Here is a 16,351-nt window from a genome sequence, read left to right on the forward strand (position 1 = left end):
CACACACACTCTCCCTGTGGAGGGAACACATCAGCAGCACCCATAACACTGGATGAGGTGCTTGAAGTAAGTGCAGCTGTCTGTCCCTGAACACCCACTGCACGACGCACTGTTCACTCAGCTGTCACGCACCCATAGTGATCCTGTCACACTGACTCCGCACTCAATTTAATGCACAGCAGTGAAGACAAAAACCTGTTTCCTGCAGGTCTGCCTGCCTGGGTTAAATTTGGTGCAGTGAATCACCATTTAAAAAAAAAAAAGAATTATGCATGACTGTAATCTCAATGGGGACGCCTGACCTGGAGGCTGAGAGCTGCAGAACAGGTCTGTGTGCTGATGAGGTGTATAATGATGGCTGTTTCCCTGCTGACACCTTTCAGTTAATGTCTAGGAGTCCAGGAACCACCAGGGAGCCCAAAGTTAGATTATTAAAGATTCAAGATTGACTGACTTTATTCTCATAGAGTTCAATTCTCATGCATCTTGCCCATCTTATCTGATGTTGAGCTGATAAAGTGTTGCAAAAACAGAACAGGAAACACACATTGATGGGAATTGCTTCTGGTTAATTTTGTTCAAGGGTCAGTTCCCATTTTTCCCACTGAACCGTGGTGGTGTCAATTCCCATTAAAATGGATATGAATAGAATTTTGTTAGTGTTTCACAAAGCATCCAAAAATACATCCAGAGCAGGGCAATGCGGTGCGCAAGTGGTTAAGAAGCACACAAGCGGGGGATATTTGCTGCATGTCATATCGTTCTCTTTCTCCCCCATCATTTCCTGTCTGCATATCTCCTGTGACCTATCTAATAAAGGCAACATTAGAAAAAAAAAAAAAACTCAACAGCAATGTGTCTTTCCAACGGTGGCCTCTTTTCTGCTGGGCACGCTTGCATCATGCAAGCTGCAGTTTGCAACATGAGATCATTTCATCTTGCTCATTGTGACACATTCCACCAATCAGAAAAATGCCATACTTGCACTCCATGCATGAGCACCAGAGAGTCCAGTAAGACCTGCAAAATTCCTTAACTCTACGAGGGAAAATCAGGTGTGAAAGGTGATTTTGCCACCATTTGCAATCTGCTTGTAAGCAGTGCTCACAAATTGCTTCTGTGAAAAGAGCCCTGGGATAAAGCAAAGACCGTACTGTCAACAGTTTTTCATTCAGAAATGTTCCTCTGCATATTGGGGTTTTTTACATGTTAGTTTTCACTGCTTTGAGCACCACAAATATTTTACTCTCTGCAAATAAAACAACAGCAATCTGCACGGCTAAATATCCATCAGGAGTAAGTGGGAAAATGTGATTTTTTTTTTCTAATGCCAGTGAACTGATTCTTCACGTCTAGATGATGCACCGTGAGTTCTCCAACAGAGGAACAGATGTCTCGTAAAATATCTTAACATTAAGTTCTGGATCAACAGTTTCAAGTTTTTCAACTGTTCAAGATGTTTTTTAAAAATTAATTTCCCACTTTCCGGTCGACTATCACCCTTTAATTAGGAGGTTGTACCGTCACGAACAAACGACTATGAATGAATTCCTTTGAAAGATTTAAGTGCCTGTTTCAATAACATCATGTGTGTACTCCTTTATGATGACATTCTGCCGTTGAAACTCAAACACAAACTTCATGAATGTTAACCCACATTTTCAACATCCTTCAAAACTGATGAAACGCCAAGAAACGCGGGGCCTAATTTTCAGAAGCCACGGAGTCTGCAGTTAATGGAGCAACACGCGGCTTTCATCTTTCTCCCGTGAGTTGTAGTGCAATCATATCATTAAAAGCTCTGCGTTAGGTAATTTGTGGAGAGTGACAGGTTGTTGTTGCTGGCTAAATAATAAGTGCGTATGCATACACACAAACACTTTCTTGTCTTTTCCTCCTGCTCCACGCTTCCTCTTTCTCCCGCTGGCCTAGCCCTGGTTTAGGCAGTGTGTTCCAATGCATGGGAAATAATTGGCCATCCCTTTCATCACGGGATTATGGGGATAAATCTCCTTTTGGAGCGGAGCAGCGCTAACAGTCATTGAAATCCTGTTACATGGGGTATTATCCTGCAATTAATTGCTTTTTCCAAACACTAAGCTCTTCTCTCCCTCTCGTGTTCACACACTTTGATAAATTCAGTACTGGGTGACTCACTCTGGAAAGAGGTTGGGGGTTATGGGACTTGTAGAAGGGATTGGAAACAAATAACAGTTTTTACTCCACATATCCGTCTCACACTCTCACTGGAAGTGCCATTAATGATGATCCAACCTCTTCTGTTTTGGCTGGAGGATGTACTTTTCGTCCTCGCTTATTGAAATGAAGAGGGACCGAGGATCTGCTCACTTCAGAATATAATTTAGTGTAGGTATGTTAAAAGCGGACGCCCCTTTTGAACAGCAGCTGTAGCTTATCTTTCATCAACCAGCACGCGGGAGATTAATGTCGGATGACAGTTTCATGTTCCATCCTCTCCGGCGCTGTTTGTAAAAGTATATTTTTTTACTGCACCGATAAAATAAATCAAAGCAAGTCACACCTGGAAGAAATTGTGTGGGAGAGAACATTAAGAAGACTAAAAACTTGCAAAACTAATCACATGACTGAATGACTTCAGCCGTACTTTGTGCTAATTAGGAAATATTAGCATGTTAAAAGTAGAACATGAACATTGCTGCACATCAGCATCAGCAAGTGGAACCATGATTCATGCTTTGATCTAGAATCTTTCTCCTCTACTTCCCTACTCTGCCACGGTCTACCAAAGGTGAATCACCAACACTTTTTTTTTTTTTTTCAGCAGAGCAACAAATGACCGTCACTTCCTTTTTCCTTTTCTCAATCAGTGTTTTCTCATTCCACTGTGAGTGACATCATGGATTAGGCCGGGGTAAGTGGAGACAGCTTGTGTAACCTCAGTGATGGGCTGGTGACAGTGTGGTGGTGACGTGTGTGTGTGTTGTGGCCATACACACACACACACACACACACACACACATATATGCACAATTGCCATCTACTTCCCATTAGCAACAGGAAACCCCTTGAGTCATCCTGGAGAAGAGCAGTGAGCGTAAGGGGACTATTTCAGTGAAATCATGTGTTGGAGAGTAAATGAAAAAGATGGAGTTATGAAATTGTGTTCTTAGGATGTGAAGGGAAGTGAGCTAAACTTCAAGTGAAATCCTGCTGGTGAAAGCTTGAGGGGGATACCTGGTATATGCATGACCTTTCCAATGAAATGTGGTGATATTGCACAAAGAGAGGATGGAGGCATTCACTTTCACTTTGACTTTAAATGGTAAAAACGCATTTCCTTATTCTGTTGCAATACAATGGAATACCTCAAGTTGTCTAAACTTGATCACGAGTGCTGGGAACATGTAAGCTTAATAACCTCACTTCTGAATGCAAGGTGTTCGCCTGGTGTCATTATAATTACCTTTTCAGGCCTTGAAGGGTTTTCGCGATGTAAGTGCAAATGTGGTGTTCAGTTATGTGAGGAAGTTTGTCAGATTAAAAGGAAGAAAAAAACCTGTGCAAATGAGCAGAAAAACATAACAGATGCTGCTGCTTTCACACAAGGCACTGTATGGTTTGATAAGTTTAAATGTGGGGTGAATCATATGCTTCACAGTCACCAGATCTCAACCAGATCTCAGCTGAATACCTACGGGAGATTATGATATCAATCAATTTGTTACCAATCTTCCAAACTAGAATAAAAACACTAGATCTGGGAATATCTTTTGGAAGTATGGTGTTTTAATCCCTCCTGTAGAAGTGGAGCTGCCTTGGAGGCCCAGCATGTTTGGGGTGGGAAATACCATCATCTGATACCAATACCAGGGCAAGAAACACCAATATTCAAACATACACTGTGCATGCAGTGCATGTGACCTAATGCGAGATGGATCCATTTTTTGGGGTTTGTATCAATCCTATTGATACTAGTATCAATCTGCACGTTCAAACTAAGGATGATGGAGTGTCAGTGCCAGTATGAAGCAAAAAGGGCCTCAACCACCCAGGTCATGTGATCATGATTATGGAAACATGAAGCATTTCCATCCACAGTAAATTCCCTGTGATTGGTGTGGGTTTCTTTTTTTCTTTTTAGATTAGTATGATCTGATTACAGCTGGTTTAACCAAACAGACCGCTTCACGTGAACACGCTGTGTACAGTTGACGGAGAATTTATATTCAGCTAAAGCTTTACAACTTCTCAGAAGACCTTTGGGGAAGTCTTTGTGCTGAGTGTGTGCAAACATGACAACTCCCCTGTGTGAGAACAAATGTTTTCAATCGTTGGGGAACAATGTGTAGGTGTGTGTTCTGATGTAAAAACAATTAGTTGTGATGTCTTGTAAAATCCCAAGCACATATTGTAAAAACTGAAAGAATGTTTTATAAACTGAGTTTTGAAATGCTCAAATATCTTGTGTTGCCAAGGACCCAGTCTCTCCAGTCTAACCAAGCCTAACTGTAGCGAGCAGATCAAAGGGATAGTGATGGACAGATTGGGATAACTAGCAAAAGAAGGCAGAATGTTTTGGCCAGACTACAGTCTGGAGTTCATCCACATGAAACAATCCCCCATCTCGACTCCTGGTTTGATTGATTGTCCTTGAGGTCTGCCGAGGTTGTGAAAATATAGAGCATATTCAGTAGAGATGGTTATAGCTGGGTGATGACTCATTTTGGACGAGACCTCAACACTTGAGTTCATAAAGTTCACAGAGTCTAGGAGCTTGTATCAAGATATACAGTAGACCAGAGGCGTACTGCAGTCTTAGAAGACCTGCTTTTATTTGTTCTCCAGGCAGAATTTACACTCTGAATAGAAATTCAATCATTTTCATTGCAAGCATGTAGTTGAATATCCACTGGCCCACTTCCATCTCCCACACTCTAATTCTACATTCATAGCAAACTGTCAGCTGTCCACAGATACAATGGTAACGGCAGACAACCAGGCATTTACAGAAAACAAGTTCTACTTCACAAAATTCATAAAAGACACAGTGGCAGCAGTCAGTGTAAAACCAATAGAGGAAGATAATGAACTTGTCAGAAGATTACTGTTGCATACAGTATCCTTCCTTCTATCCTCATGTGACCTTTTTCAGATGCTCAAGAATGGGGTCAAAGTACAACTGTAATTACGTTATTTAGCATAGTTGGCATACTTCTGTGAGTAGTCACTTTGCCAGAAAAATACTGATCTGATCTCTGCAGCTCTGCTGTTGCAGAGAGGCAGGTAATCCAGGCTCTTTATCTGATGTGACATCCAGGCTGGGTGTGGGGCAAAACAATCTCGGAATAAAGCATGAACGCCTCCCAGCTTGGAATAATATGAAGCTTTTTTTGCTTTTCCCATTCTTCCGACATTGAATGGGTACAACATCACTGAGACACTTCGAGTTAATGGTAACACCTGCGCTTTTTCTACTATAACAATTCAATCTTTGTGAAGTGAACTGAGCAGGTGTACTAGTGCCCCCTCGATTATAATGTATACTGTCAAAGGAGCAGGCCGTGTATTTTTTATAATTTGTTTGGTTCATCCCATCTACCCATCATCATTCTTCATTATCCTCACAAAAAGATGAGCAAAGCCCTTGGTTGATCTAAGCCTGTGGTCGTAATTGATCAAAACTGATCAGTCCAGTTGCAAGTCCTGGTTTTCATAACTAACTGTATGTCTGAAGTTCCAGTCTCAAGTCTACAGCTCTGTTCATTTATCATTTCTGTGTGTGTGCGTATGTGGAATGTGACGGAGCAGCTCAAATGAAGAATAATTCACAGCGATGGCTGGCTGTCAGCCAGACCAGATTGAACTATTCTCAGAGCAGATCAATTCCCAGCCTCCCTTTACCGCTGCTGGTGGTGAGTGACTCAGCTAATTATTACAAGGGAGAGCATGCCCTGAATACTGTTTTCTCTTCTAGCTCAGTGGTATGGGGACGCGGTCACACTCCTACACAGGCACTGTATACACACACACACACACACACACATATAACACACACCCACGTACCTACATCATGAGGTACACACTGGAGTCCAGCAACATAAACTATCTTGCATATGAGTAATGCACAGCCTAAACATGTAGTATGGTGTGACCTTGTGTAATGATTCCAGCATGAACTCTCAGTTACATTGAGACAAATTGTTATATCACACACACATATGCAAGCACTTTGTTTAATCACAGCCAACACAAATAAGTCAGTTTTTCCAGTATACACCTAAACACTGTGTCACACACAAAGACGCAACAAACACACATCATCACTTTGATGCGCTGGCACACCGGATCCGGACCATTGTCAGATAACAATAAACCTTTCGTCCTCCTGCACCTCTGCCACTCGTTCCCACAGTGACTGTTCATCCTGCTTTTTGAACTTCTCAAAAAAGAGGCAGGGAGACCGCAGCGAGAGAGGAAACCTGTTCCTGTGCCTGCTCGACGACATGACAAACACACTTGCTCACAGAGACACACACACAACAATCAGCTGGTGAGTCACCTTATTCGTAGGACGACCACTGCACAAAGAAAGAATGCGAGGCCTAAAAATAACAGCCATCATTTCTACGGACTCTACAGCTCGTCCGCGTTTGGACGGCCTTCAGGGACAGGTTCACATGACCTTTCTGAGCCAAGCTGAGCCGAGGTGGCGTGACCTGGTTAAGTGTGTAACCTCTTGTGGAAGGAACTGTGTTGGAAATGTGAAAAAGGAACGGTTTGGGACGACATGCTTGTGTTTGGCATGACGGTGGCCGTACAAAAGAAAGGTGACAGTGCGTACACAAACCAAACACACACACACACACACACACACAAACATAGGCCAGCTGTTGCTCTGTGTTTTTGTGAGCGCTCAGTATGCCTCTACCGCTGCCACTGTGCTAGTTCAACATAAAGCAGTGGAGAGAAAAAAAAGAGAACTCTTGCGCAAGGAGCACATGGTCACGCGTGTGCACACAACCCAAAAAACACACACAAACACACACATTTAATTACCTCATACTACAGTTCATCGCAACACTCATCACAAGAATATTTGTCGAACTGACTGTTTACTGTACTTCACCCTTCAATTTCTGATACATCCTGAAGTAATAGTCCATAGTTCACTGATTATATATGAGCATATTGCCTAATTCTCACACAGACTGCACAGCAAGGGCTTGTTTCTTCTGTGGTATCTGGGTAAAGGTGTAGTTTTAACTGAGGATCAGTGTCTCTGGGAGCCCAGCTGCTATGGTGCTGTTTACAGAGCTGTGCTGGCATAGGCTATTTTATGTGAATGCTTATAGCCCAGCACCAGTAAGGCTTTATGGGGGTGAGTCATATCCACATAACAAACAGGCTCAGCATGGGAAAATATCACGGTGATGTTAAAGCTAGAGTTAAGGTTTATACACTGGAGCAGTTGTATTGACTAGTTCACACTTGAGGCCTAACATTTGGAGAGCAAACAGCTCAGGAGAGACTGTTGCAACGTGTAATAAATGGCAATAAGAGGTGAACATTAAGAAACAACTGAGTCAGTTTTGAAGATTGTTAATTATTGTCTAAAACATGTGCATGCTCGATGAGGCAGCTGTAAGTGGCCGTGGTGGTTTCTTCATTCAAAGATCCTGGAGCTCAGAGAGTTTAGAGATTCGCCGCGACCATGACAAACACAGAAGAAAAAAGAAATAACGTTATGATGTCTGAACCATGTGCTGTCTGAAAGGTAAGACGGCAGACAGTTTCATCAGAGCCGGGCTGGAGCTGGAGTCGGTGCCGTTACAGGATTGCTCAATGGTTGTGTCACCAGGAGGCTGGACTGGTCGGGCGGAGTGTTTGAGCTCAGAGCTCAACATCACCGGAGCTCACTCACTCTCTGCCTCTCTCTGAGTGTGAGGCGGTCTCTCTTTCTCTCCCTCTCTCTGTCTGTCCGTCTCCCCCCCTCTCTCTCCCTCTCTCTCTCTCTCTCTCTCTCTCAGTCTGGGCTCTGGGGGATCGGGATTTTCTCACCAGAAGTACACAGACCTCAGAGCCGCGGGCATCCACTCTCTAAAAGGACGTGGGTTGGATTATCACCAAAAACGCACGCCGTCACTGAATCCGCTGAAGTTTCGTTTATATCTCAACTATAATGAGTCTCACACGGAGGGATGGAGCGCACTGTCTGTAGTTTATTTTAACCAAGCGACGGACACATCCTAAACAGCTCTCGTTTGTTGCTTTCATGGTGAATCGGTCTATCAGGATGAACTTGCAGTGGGGCAGCCCGGCACCCTGCGTCCGCGCCGTGAGAGTCGGGCACAAGCGGCTGGACTCAGACGATCAGCCGCCGGCGAAATGCGCCAGGCTGAGCGCCGAGGCGGGGGACACGCAGGGACTCCTCGGCACCTCTCCGGGCTCCCCGGCCAGCCCCGTCTCAAGCCCTCAAACCCACCAGGGACCGTCCAGGATTGGACCGTTTCTGCTTCTACCTCTGGCGGACCGGGAGAGCATGCACAGCGCGATGAACACCGACACTGGCGATGAGCTACTGTGCAAGGTATGCGCAATCCCGTCGTTGTGCAATATCTTTGAATGAATGGTGTTTCAAGACACGGCGTTGCTCAATAGCCCGTCTGACATGTCATCAGTATTTAGACGACTTTTTCACCGAAGTGTCATTCTCACGCGAAATGTGTCACACTTTGAGTAATAACAGAAGCGTCGCTTCATGGTTTTAAATCCACAACCATATATAGCTCTGTGCTTATTTCTCAATGTGTTTACAAGTACACGACAGACCAGTCTGTGCTTCGGCGTGGACAGACACAGCTTACCTATTCAGGTCCTACCTACCTATCCATGGCACCGTGTGGCTTCACACTGTGTCTGTCAACTCGGCTCATTTGCATACACGTCACTGCAATACGCCAAGCCGTGACACAAAAATGCAAACATGTGAGGCGAAGAAAAGCTGTCATGATAAAGATCTGCTCTGATAAGGACAGGGCCCTCCACTGTTCTAGATCCATGTGTTTAGTTTGCATGAGAGACCTGCAGGCGTTTGGCTTTGTTGATTAATAAAGTGAAAGGCTTTGGTGATTCATTCGTCATGCTCTTGCAAAAGCAATGTATTGAGCTGGAATCAAAGCATATCCTACGCCTGTTTATAGCCGGCTGCCAAATTTGCATGGTTGTTTCCTCAGATTATCATTAAGAACAAACTGACCCGTTGCCTCTTCCCTTTCCTCTCACACACACTCTCTCCCCCTCCTTCCCTATCTTCCTAATTTCCATCCTGCAACCCTGTCCTTCCTCTCCTGCTGCTCCTATCTCTCTCACAGGTCTTTGATATGGGGGTATACCAGGAAAAGATCAGAGCCTACGGGATCCTGCCTGCCCACAAGAATGTGGCAAACATCAGGGACATCATCCTTGGCGAATGCAGGGCCTATGTGTTCCTGGATAAAGACTTTGGGGACATGCACACCCTGGTGAAGAGCTGCCGCAGGCTGGATGAGGAGCACGCCTGCAGGCTCTTCCGTCAGGTGGCTCTGGCTGTGGCGCACTGTCACCAGGCTGGGATCGTGCTGGGCGACCTCAAGCTGCGCAAGTTCGTCTTCACTGATGAGAAAAGGTGAGATGACAGGAAAGGGACTTTACCATGCTCAGTTTCAGACTTCACCCGGAAACCTGAAAGGTTTCTTGCGTTGTTGAACCATCAACTTGTTTAGCATCACATTCCTTTAAACCAGTTCTCATCCGGCCATAATAGTATCAGGTAACTTTATTCAGATGCTCTCAGACTTAAATACATGCAGTGTGCTGGGACGTGCCAGCAAAGGCAGCAGCTGATACACACAGGCCATGTGTGCAGATATCGATGTGGGTACAGATAGAGTAGGAGGTTCTGTACTTGTGGAGGCAGACTGCATAGCTTCCCAGATTTTCGCCCTCTCTGTCTGTCTTACTTTCTCACTCTCGATGTGTCTCTTTGTATGCGTGTTGTTGTGTGTTTGTTTTGCATGCCCGTGTGTGTGTGTGTGTGTGTGTGTGTGTGTGTTTGCATGTGTGAATGTAGTGGGTGGTAGTTTGGCAGAGCTGCTAGACGAGGCTGGTGAATGAGACAATCATCCCCTTCTGTGGTCTGTATCTTAGAATATATTTATTACTCATTATTTATTAATAAATAACATCATAACTATGCTGCGGAAATGATTTTGCTCCCAACAAGGATTCATTCACATGCACTTTCATCCATGAAGGAAAAGTTCAAAGCACTGTTCTTTGAACACCCCCCCCCCCCCACACACACGCACACGCACACACACACACACATACACAAACACACACACAGGCCTTAATGTCTGCCTCTCTGTTCAGGAAGACACACAAAATCCCTGCTTACAAAACTATTTGTCGCCTCTTTGCCCTTGCGTCACTCTCTTTCCTGTAAGCGCCCGCTGATCCCACACAACCCCCCCTCCGGCTTTCCAAAGGCCCTTTTTCATGGAGACTTTTCAACAGTAACATTCTCCAGCCATGACCTCTGGGTTTTCAGGGTCACGCTGGATGAATGAGCGCAGACAGCCAGTGAGAGAAGTTGAAGTTGGTTGTGCCCCTCTGATAGCTATACGGCTGCAGAGCGATGAGTCACAGTGTATATGCGCAGAGGGGAAGGGGGGGGGGGGGGGGGGGGGCTGCATAGCTCATTTTCTCTCCTTGTGTGTGCGTGTGAGTGTGTCCATACATGCATGCTTGTATGTGTGCTGATTGCACATTCAGAGGTGTAAAGCTGTGGTCCATTGCGAGCTCAAATGCCTGTAATTCAGTATTTCGTTATCTAGGTGACGGCATTGCAACATTAATGCTGGTAGACTGACCCACAAGACCAACTTGACCCTAGAGTTGTAGGATGACATCTTTTTTAACTTCTCTTTACTCTCTGGCCATAGCGCCACTAAAAAAACATCCTAATGTGACACCGCTGCAGATTTTGATGATACCACATCAGGGAATTTGGTTTTCCTTTGCCAAAAAATCAGTTCCGAGCACCCTGAGATTGCTGCTTCCGTCCAATCACGGCCTGACTTTTTGACTCACATCAAAATAATAACATAAGTTTCTTTGAAATGTTGCAATTCTGCATGACCTCATTTATTCCGTCACACATTCTTCCAAATTCACAATCAGGCATCTTTCAAACCCCAACAATCACACCGTGATGCAATGTCCTGGCCAACAATGCAGCTCTCAAGCCAGAAACAGAGAAAGTCACAACAATTTGACAAATGCTGTGTCCATTCACACATACACACACTTACACGCACACACACACAGTGCATTTGAAAAAGCCAGTTTAGGGAAGGTGACTAGCACTGTGAAGCATGCAGAGCTTCACTACCGGGCCAGCCTTCTCGTGCGTCACTGATGTGGCAACAGCCATTTGAGGGTAATTATGGGATGGCTGGCGCCGCGAGTGTGGGACCCAGGTGCAGATAGCCTCGGCTCGAGAAAGAGAGAGAGAGGAGGAGAGAAGATATGTACTCTCACAGAAGGATGAGTCATTCTCTCCACCCCTCTAACTCTCTCTGTTCTGTTTCCTTTTCTGTCTGCATCTCTCTTTCTCCTCTGCTGACTTATCTCCTCCACTATCTTGCTGTTTAAATATCAGCTGCTTTCTATCTTGGTCCTTCTGGCTGTCAATCTTTTCATCCTCTCTCTGGCTGTCTGCTTCTCTCTCTCCAGCCGCTCTGTCTTGACGACCGAGACGAGTGTCTCTCACAGTGTCGACCCTTCTGAATGTGAGATAAAACAGCACACTTCTTGTGTGTGTTTGACTTGATAAAAACCTCAATCCGTGTAGCAGTCTTGGGAGCAGATCTCAGGACTCTCACATTCATTTTTAATTAAACACACTGCACATCTGTTGCTGTAGAAAATTAATCACTCTTGAAATTATTTAGGGATATTTTTCTTTGTCCCATTAATCATTTTGTAAGAGAGTTTCAGTGGTAAATGTCCAATTCTACAAATATACTCTCACAAACGTAATTGCTCCGGTACTGAACTAAATGCACGTCCTGTCATTAACATGTCTAAATATAGCTTTTTCTGGGTGAGTAGAGGAGAAGGGGGGGGTGCTGGAGTTGTATATTTATATGTGTGTTTATCTGAGCATGTGTGCACCAGGAAGTCATTGGAAATTTGCTTAGACGGGACTCACTGTGGTGCACTTAGGTCATATCAAGTTCACTGGTGTGTGTGTGTGTGTGTGTGTGTGTGTGTGTGTGTGTGTGTATGTGTGTGTGTCCATCTGTCTGTCTTCTGTGCAGCTTAAGGATAAAGGATGGATGATTGTTTTTCCATGATGCAATCAGTGACTTACATTTAACAGATCCCTGAAATGTTTGACAGTGTTACACAAAGTCACTGTTAGAAATAGACATAGACACACAGACACAGACAAAGACACACACACACACACACACACACACACACACACACACACACACACACACTCAGTAGTGTACTACATCAAAGAATGACTTGTGCTTTAAAAGTTTTTGTACGTGGGAACTGAGATAGCATCATCTCCAACAATACAACATTCAGCAAAAATATTCTATTTCCGTAATGCAGATTTGAATGGGGCTACGAACATCATGTTCTTAGGTTTCACCATAATGTGTAAAGTTGCTTGCTATACAAGATAGCAGATGACGTCATTGCCGTGGCATCTCTCTCAGCACTCGTCCTAATTTACAGCAGGACTTAAGCTCTCACTTGCAGCTGCAGTTGTGTCAGATGGGGTCTGGGGCTTAGGGATAGCTGTTGTAAGTGGGCACAAAGCTAACACAAAGGAATCCCCTGTGGACTAAACAAGATATTTTTCAACATTTTCTGTGCTCTTAAAGGTCATGCCAAATGTCCTGACCTTATTCTGACTTTTTCTTCACAGGACACAGGTGAGACTAGAAAGCCTGGAGGACTGTCGCGTCCTGGAAGACCCAAACAATGACTCCATGTCCGACACCCACGGCTGCCCAGCTTACGTCAGCCCAGAGATCCTCAGCGGCTCCGCGCCTTACTCCGGCAAGATGGCTGACATGTGGAGCCTCGGGGTCATGCTGTACACCATGCTGGTTGGCCGTTACCCCTTCCACGACCCGGACCCAGCCACGCTGTTTTCCAAAATCCGCAGAGGCCAGTGCTGTTTGCCAGAGGGCTTGTCGCCCAAGGCCAAGTGTCTGCTCCAGAGCCTGCTGAGGAAAGAGCCCTGGGAGAGACTCACAGCAACTGAGCTGCTCGCTCACCCATGGTTCCACCAGCCGCCGTCGTCGCAGGAAGCGGCGCTGGGTGAACAGGAAGTGAACTCGTCAGAACAGATGGTGCCATCCTTTGACGTCGAAGAGGACGATAATCTGTTCTGCTGACCGACTTGGTTCAGCTAAGACTGGCTGAGGGACCAAAACAAAAATTGCCATGAGGGATTCATTGTTGTTTTTTTACATTGGCACTTTTTAGAAACTCATTTGTCTACTGTTGTGTGTACATACACCCTTAAGCTTTCTACAAAAACTAACTGTACTGTATTTTGTTGTTGTATATGTGTTACTTGCTAAGGGCATTGCTCACAATGATCATTCATTGTGTTTCTATATGTGCGTTTTTGAAATGATTTGGTGCTAAAAGAAATAACAAGGACTCAAAACTTGCCAGATTAAGTTAACAAAATAATCTCTGCAGGCTACTACGAGTGAATCACAGAAATTTAAATCGTGGCAAACAGCAGTCACCAATGCTTGCTCTCAGCCTGGACTCATAAGGCTTCAGACAGCATTAGACGAATCCTGAATGGGAGGCGAGGAGACCAGGATGTTGTTCCTCTCACTCTCTGACCAGGCTGGAGGCTTCACCGGCTGACTCACCGACCGACTCAAGAAGACCTAGCACAAGCTCGACGTCTCGCAGCAGGCAGTGACATAGAGTGAGAAAGATGCTTAGCGGTGGACTGATGTGTCACACTCAGCGGGACGATACGAAGGTGTCACACTGCCAATCTGGCAACGTCTCTGCAAATGGAAAGCATTTACAAATCTCACACCATGCGCAAAGAAAGGTTGAGAAAGGCGGCGTGTTAATGGTGTAAGACTCACAGAAAAGTGGGATGACTTTGTCACACACACACTCAAAAATAAGCATTGGCATTGGGCCAACAGTTAAAATTAAATCATTATCTTTTTTTAAAAGCATGCTCAAAGCTGAATATTTAATATAAAGTGCTTCCAAACAGGAAGTGTCTATTAACAGGGTCGGACTGTGCAAATTTGACTCTTCTGAAATGCTAACACTAATGCTTCTGGTTTCAAAATCCGTCACCTGCCTTAGCAGCAGCAGAGGTAGGAGATAGCTAATTCTTCTTCTAATTCTAAAATAATAAAATACAGAAAACTCAAATGGTACTTCCCACCGATGCAATACTCATTTTCCCTCAGTCAACAACAAGGCTTGTATTTTTTAAGAAATGTTGTCAAATATCCAGTTAAGGAAAGAAACGCATTACAGGAAAAATGAAGACTTTCTCAGCTGCGCAGTTGAACCTGTTCTGTTCTTTTCTGTTGGAACATTATGTCAAGTTGTGTTGCTTTAACAAAAGCTGAGCTGTGCTGAGTGTTGTGCCCATATCACTGTGTTTCATAAACTGAATGGCTCCGAATCCGTCACAGTCAGGCGATGTTTGATGTTGGTTTGTCTGATGATGACTCAACACTTGAGCGTGTCTGTAGAGAATGGCCCTGACCTTGGCTGGAGGAATCTGTTCTGACTGTTTCACCTCTTTAATGGTACTTTTTTTCCTCCTTTCCTCTTTTTTTTTTTTTTTTGCCGTTGAAAGCTGTGGATCCATGGAGACAAGTCATCGTAGTTAGTGACATGATGTACCACTTTCTAAAAGATCTCTTATCTTGGATTGTGACAAGCGGATGCAGTGTTTCAGTGACGTTTAGCCATACAGGCTACCGTAGGTCTGCAGCCAGCTGTTTTGTTCTGGTACAATACTTTTGACAATGGTTCTAAATCTCGCATATCTGAGAAGCGCTGTGCATTTCGAGTTCGGGTCAAGCAGTAGGCTAATTAAACGTACAACTTGTGACAATCTAGGTCGTTCCTTGCAGAAAAGTAATTTAATAGATGTATGATTTTGTTTCAGTTCATACATGTAGAGTGAGTCACACATTCATGTGACATGTAGAGTAAACTGACACGGGTGCACAAACTTCATATTGCACTGTGAATTATGTATTTGTGACACAACCTAGAGGCTTTTATTGCTCCAGACAGGTTACACACAAGAGGTATATTCATTGTACAAAAGATGTAAATATGTATATTTGAAATATGTGTGGAGACGTTGAATAAAGATCACATTTTTTCATATTCATACAGATTTTTTTTTTCATTACTGCTGTCCTCCTCTCTCTCTCTCTCTCTAACACACACACACACACACACCCTTGCAAACACCTGCACATTACATTACACAGCTTGACCACATGCCTGGAAGGTTTCCCTGCAAGAATTCTCCCCACACAGCTCTTCATCACTGTGAGTGAACTCGATACATTTTCTCATTTTCTTCAGCACTTTCAATTTCATCCTTGCAAGGGAGAAAAAACTCTCCCTCTCTCCATCTCTGCCTCTAACCGCTTACTCTTCTTTGACCTTTGCGTAATGTAACATTTAACTCCTCAAACACACAAATGTCAATAATGGGTCAGTGTCTTTTCCTGGAATACGCAAGAGGGAGCATACTCTCTTTTTTTCTTGAGGTCAACTCATCAAACACTGAACACCAGCACCACCATTTAAGCTCAAATACTGCTGTACTTTTATATCTAATCCTATTTTTCTTGTGAATCACTGTTTGACCTATAAGAGCTTGGCATGTCTCCACCCTCTGTGTGTTATGACTACCCTAGGCATGGTTGGCCAGGGCTTGCGTAAGCAATGTGTGTGCATGTACATGCGCATACCTGCCTGCATGTCTACATTTGTGTGTGTGTGTGTGTGGGTGCGCGTGTGCATGAGAGAGAGAGCGCAAGAGTCAGATTAGGTATCAACAGGGTAACTGGAGTGCCTCAGCTGCTGGGAAGCTGCCAAACCGACGATTGCCTAACACGTCAGAGTCGTGCTCCTCCGGGGATGACAACAGGGCCCCTAAAAAGTAGGCTAATGATGGGTCAAGTAATGAAAATCAAGAGGAATGTGTGTGTGGGAAAGGGTGTGTTTGAGAAGGGAGTTTGTTTGTGGGAATTTGTGTGAGGACCTTTGTTGTTCAGGA

General features: G+C 44.4%; 1 protein-coding gene across 1 annotated transcript; it reads left to right on the plus strand.

The window, feature by feature from the left end:
* Positions 1–7,897: 7,897 nt before the first annotated feature.
* Positions 7,898–15,451, plus strand: trib1 (tribbles pseudokinase 1). The gene is made up of 3 exons (XM_071500290.1): positions 7,898–8,569; positions 9,354–9,646; positions 12,971–15,451. The coding sequence occupies exons 1-3, from the start codon at positions 8,255–8,257 to the stop codon at positions 13,443–13,445; spliced, it is 1,083 nt and encodes a 360-aa protein (XP_071356391.1). The 5' UTR covers positions 7,898–8,254; the 3' UTR covers positions 13,446–15,451.
* Positions 15,452–16,351: the final 900 nt, after the last annotated feature.

This window comes from Trachinotus anak, unplaced genomic scaffold (assembly GCF_046630095.1).
Source record: "Trachinotus anak isolate AG129_WGS33_773 ecotype Australia unplaced genomic scaffold, CSIRO_AGI_Tana_v1 ptg000016l, whole genome shotgun sequence".
NCBI lineage: Eukaryota > Metazoa > Chordata > Actinopteri > Carangiformes > Carangidae > Trachinotus > Trachinotus anak.